The sequence below is a fragment of the Acanthisitta chloris genome, unplaced genomic scaffold (genome assembly GCF_000695815.1).
Source record: "Acanthisitta chloris isolate BGI_N310 unplaced genomic scaffold, ASM69581v1 scaffold10979, whole genome shotgun sequence".
Taxonomy (NCBI): Eukaryota; Metazoa; Chordata; class Aves; order Passeriformes; family Acanthisittidae; genus Acanthisitta; species Acanthisitta chloris.
In genome coordinates, this window is record NW_008692072.1 from 9,037 (window position 1) to 14,412 (window position 5,376).

At 47.7% G+C, this 5,376-nt stretch overlaps 1 protein-coding gene across 1 annotated transcript in view; it reads left to right on the forward strand.

Moving 5' to 3' along the window:
* Positions 1 to 5,376, forward strand: part of XPO6 (exportin 6) — a 36,695-nt gene that overhangs the window by 1,412 nt on the left and 29,907 nt on the right. The window contains 3 exon segments of the mRNA XM_009082513.1: positions 2,226 to 2,423; positions 5,322 to 5,373; position 5,376. The exon segment at position 5,376 is cut by the window's right edge and continues 98 nt beyond it. Of these exon segments, the coding sequence (XP_009080761.1) occupies positions 2,226 to 2,423; positions 5,322 to 5,373; position 5,376 (251 nt within the window).

A 5,376-nucleotide genomic window follows, 5' to 3' on the forward strand; every position in this document is an offset into this window, starting at 1 on the left:
CACACCTGTGTCACCCTGGTTGGTTTGTGGCCTCTGCTTTGTGGTGTTGGCTGAGCTGTGCCCCTAAATCAGAGGGTTTAGGTCTTTTTATATCCACCTCACATTTTAGAGAAAACAAACAACTTTGCTCTTAAAGTTGTTGTTTTGACAGATTATTCATGTTGTTGTTGACTTCTTCACTTCAGTGTTCACTTTGTTTGTTTGGAGTTGCATGGGGAATCTGGACTTGATCTGCAAACTAACCTGGTTTGTGCCTTTGCCTCAGAAAGGGCTGATGGAGACAAATGGCATGGGAGTTGCTCCCTGCTCTGGGGATGGCTGTGCCACAGCAGCAGCCTGCAAGGATTAGCTGATTTCCATGGAGAGGAAAACAAGTGCAGGACTAGGAGCTGCACTGCAACGTTCCTTGTGATCGCCCTGTGTGGATGTCCCCTCCAGCTCAGGGATGAATGATATGATGGTATTGGATGAAGTTTGATTCCTGAGCCACTGCTTCCCTGGAGGGGGAAAAAGTAGTACTGAAAAACTATTTGTGCCCAGAATAAAGAAATCACTGTCCAGGTGCAGAGTGAGGGGTAGGAGTCCACAGCTCAGTAGAGAGATTAGGATCTCTCTGTGCAGGAGCTTTAATTTCCAGAGTTAACTGCTGTAGTGCTGCACATTCAACTGGTCCTCAGGGCCATAGGCTGACACAGTTTGCAGCCACATCAGCCTCCAGCTGGCTGTGAGTGCTGAACCAGTCAAAGGGTGTGTAGAAACACAAGATCATTCCCAAAACTTCTTGAGGACATTCTGTTTTCTAGACTGTCCAGGAAGTTAGCAGTGGATCTGGGATAAAACTTCTGTTGGCCCCTTCCAGTTGAACCCTTTTCACCTCTTGCTTTTGGAAAAGAATTCTCCCCAAAACTGGTGGTGAAATCTGCCACTGTCAGGGCAAGGAGCCGGACAAAATGCAGGGAGCATTAAAGGATGAATGCCAAAGCTAAAGCTTCTTCCAGTTTTGTTGGGGCTTCTGAAACTTTCCTGGAGGAACCCTCCAGTGGTTGGGTCATTGTTTTTGAGCAATATTTCTGGATCTTCTCTGCTAGAAAACCCCAAACCCAACTTCTTTGAGGAATTTAGGCCTAAATATCCCTGTGTTCCTCCCTGCTGTGAACTGGTACCTCTCCAGTAGGTTCCTGCTGGGAATTGCATCTGCTTTGACCATAATCTTCCAACTTGACGACAAACCCACTGCAGGAACTAGATGACCTTGAAGGTCCCTTCCAACACAGTCCTTGCTATGATCTCCTGTTCTGTCTCTCCAGGCTGTGCCCTGCAGATGGTTACAGATGTTGCCTCAGTACAAGCCTCCTCTGTAGGTTATCCCAAGGGGCTCAGCTCCTAATGCTGCAGAGCCCTTAAATGGGATCCTGTGGCAGGGAAGCAATTTGCAGCTCTTCTTTCCTTTGGATTTTGTCTGGCTTTAAGTGAACTAAAAGCATTCTGCTCAAGTGGTGCCTTGTCACTGCCAGGCACTCACTCCAGTGACCTTCCAGCATAGCTCCAGGAGACCTGAGTGGCATCAGAGTCCTTTAAACCTGAACTTGCTTCCCCCTCTGTGGTTTTCTGCTTCACTCAAGACTGTGCTTCCTGCTTTAAAGGGCAAAATATCAGTGCCCAGAGTTAAAATAATGTAGTGGAAATAGTTGCATTCCTGGCAGTTAGTTGTGCTTGACCCAGAACTAGTTACAGTGGTGACATACTGGTGTCTGTCCCTGCATTATGTTCAGCCTGGAGAAAAGAAGGCTCTGGGGAAACCTTGGAGCCCCTTCCAGTGCCTAAAGGGGCTCCAGGAGAGCTGGAGAGGGACTTGGGACAGGGTCCTGGAGGGACAGGACAAGGGGGAACAGCTTCCCACTGCCAGAGCAGGGCTAGATGGGATATTGGGAAGGAAGGAATTGTTGCCTGTGAGGCTTCTGAGGCACTGGCACAGGTTATCCAGAGCAGCTGTGGCTGCTTCATCCCTGGGAGTGTTCCAGGCCAGGTTGGATGGGGCTTGGAGCAACCTGGACTGGTGGGAGATGTCCCTGCCCATGGCAGGAGGGGGGTGGGATGAGCTTTAATGTCCCTTCCAACCCAAACCAGTCTGGAATTCTGTGATTCTGTGTTCAGGTTGACTCACTGTTATCTTCAGTGGAATATGTCTAAGTTGAGCTCATTTAGGATATCTCTCTCTTTTCCAGAACCTGATCAACAAGATGTGGCTTGGGGTCCCATCTCAAGACAAGATGGAGATCCGCAGCTGCCTGCCCAAGCTCCTGCTGGCTCACCACAAAACTTTGCCTTACTTCATCAGGAACAAGCTCTGCAAAGTCATCGTGGACATCGGCCGCCAGGACTGGCCCATGTTCTACCACGACTTCTTCACTAACATCTTGCAGGTAACAAGTCTGCCCATGAATGCAACCAATTTTTCCCTTTAGAAACATCATTTTGCTTCCTTGAGCAGTGACTTCCCTTGATGAAGATAAAATAATTAGAGGAAAACCAAAGATGCTTTGTAAATTCCTTTTCCTTTTGAATTTGGTGGAAACCCTTAGCTTCGTACAGGTTCGTTTCTTTCTAGGGTTGGAAGGTTTTTGACAAGGGAACAGTACTAGGCCTCAAGTATTGACTGCACTTTTAATTTTGAATGTTATGGGGGAGTTCTTGAAAATATTGGGGTCAAGGGTTCTTCTTTAGAGAAAAAAAGTCAGTAAAACTGAGGGATTCTCGAAGGTGAAGTTTTGTGTGGCTGTTGGAGGTTTTTCACCCTATATACCAAAAGATACCTTAAAATCTCTGGTGTCTTGTCATATGCAGTCACTAATGGAATGCTGTTGGTGTCTGAGGGCTCCTGCAGGAAGATTTGAGCCTGAATTGGAGGATCTTGGCTGAGCCAGTGCCATTCATTGGAGTTTTCATTGCAATTCAGCATCCTTACAGGGAATGCTGAGCCAAGCTGACACTCACTGCCACTGGAGCCTGACCAGGCTGGGGCAAAGCTCTTTGGGTTTGAGTGTTTTGTTTCCAGTTCCCCTCAAATTGTTCCTAATGGGCTCAGAGAGGCTGAGTGTAAACTGAAGTGCTGCTCAGTCTTTTTCTGCTGACATAACGACGTGTTTCGGATGCAGCAAAGCTCATGGCCAAGCCACAAGGCAGTTATTTCAATCCAAGTCCTTGACTGTCAGGAGTTTATTTCTGAAGGCAAATGGATTTCTTATTAATTGCAAGACTAGAAAAGCCCTGACTTGGCCTGCAAAGCTTGTTCCTAGCTGCTGTAATCCCTTTCAAAGCTCCCGGCAATGTGACATGCTGAATTTTGACCTGAACTGTCAATTTGACAGTAAATATTTTGAGGTGACTCTATGCACTCGGAGTTTTGGCTTTCATTTCACCTGGGTCTGAACTGAAATGATTTGAGTTCCACTGGCCTTTCTAGCACTTTGGGGGTTACCTTAAGGGATTGCAGAGCTCACTTTAGGAATTTATTTTCCCTTAAGCCTTTCCTGTGAACTCAGCTGTGGAGAGAAGCATTCCCATAAATCCGTTTCTGTAGCAGGCACCTTCTAAAAACGTTCAGAGAAAGTGAGAGCAGCACTGAATTCCGAGGCCTCCAACTAATGGAGAGTAGCACAGGAGCAGAGTGACTTTCTTCTAGAGGTGCAAACGAGTTCTGTCACAAGACTTTTTCCTGACATCATTTGAAGCAGCTGTTTGATTCTTTAGCACCAAATTGTGTCCCAATACTCTGAGTAGTCTCTAAACCTTTTACTGAACTGTCAGGGGGTGGAGAAGAAAAGTAACTCAGGCTGTTCTCATTATGCAAACCCAATAATTCCACACAGAAAGTGCTGCTTCCTCGGAGGTGTAAGTTGGTTTAACCTGACTGAAGTGCTAGTGCTTGGGATTGCCAAACTTCCTGCATTTGTCACAGAACATTCTGGCAGGTGACGCTCAGTCTCTTCACAACTTCCCAGCAAGTTGTGTCTTTCATTGAGCTCTTCCTCTGTCTGCTCCTGTGCCATGGTGCTTCTCTCCCAAAAGTCAAGCTCAGGTGCATCTAGAGGAAACTTTGCACTGTCTGAAGGGGCTCACAGGGAAGCCAGAGAGAGACTGTTCCTCAGGAACTGGAGTGACAGGACAAGGGAGAATGGCTTCAACTGAAAGAAGAGAAATTTAGGTTAGATATAGGGCAGAAATTCTTGGCTGTGAGGGTGCTGAGGCACTGGCACAGGTTGCCCAGAGCAGCTGTGGCTGCTCCATCCCTGGGAGTGTTCCAGGCCAGGTTGGATGGGGCTTGGAGCAAACTGGGCTAGTGGGAGGTGTCCCTGCCCATGGCAGGGGGTGGGACTGGTGGTGTTTAGTGTCCTTTCCAACCCAAACAAGTCTGGGATTCTGTGTGAAGAGCTTTTAAATGGACTTTTTTCTCCCCAAATATTTCACCAAACTGTCTTCTGAGCGGTGTTGACTCAGCCTGGCTCTGCTGTGGTGGGTCAGGGATTAGGACCAAAGTCAGCCTGTGTTACAGATTTATGACTTCCAAGGATTGGTTGCAGTAACTGTGGTTGGCTTTGGACTTTTTCTCCCCAGGGGAGTGGTGCATAAATCACTTGGGATGTTTTAGGTCAGCAGTGCAGAGCAGTTTTGTCCTTCAGCTGGAAATAAAACTTTGTCCCACTTGAATATGGGTTTAATATCCCAGTGTCTAATGAAGGCAGAAGTCATATTATTTTCTATTACTATTCCTGCATGTGGTGGAAGTAACTTTTTGGGGTAAATGCAGTTTCCAGTGTGAGATGAGGTCAGATCCCTCAGCTGTGCTCTGGTGCCATCTGCTCCTGCTGCAGTGTTTGGTCCGTGTGGGGAGGCATTTTTCATGGGAAGCTGTTTGGCTGATGGTGCAGGTCCCTGAGTGGAGTGTGGCAGCAGCAACTGCCCTGACACATGGGGAAACTGCTGGTGCTGAGGCAGTTCTGAGAAGTGGTGATGCCAGCACGAGGCAGTAAACAGGAGGAACAAACTGTTACTGGTAAACACGCAGGGACAGAGAATGTGTGCAATGACATTATGAAAGCTCTCTTGAAACCCCAAGGATTCCCATGGGGCTCGAAGTGTTGCAACAGCCCAAATTAATGTCTGGGGAAATGGAGTGTTTGCAGTTCTTTGCCCTCCCCATGCAGCACTGCAGACTGTGGGAACTGGTGCTCCCTCCGGCCTGAGGCACTTGTACACTGCTGGTGGTGTTGCTAATCCATTTTTTGTCAGCTGAATGTTGTCATCACATGTGTGTTCCTCAGCTAATCCAGTCCCCTGTGACCACTCCTCTGGGACTGATCATGCTGAAGACGACGT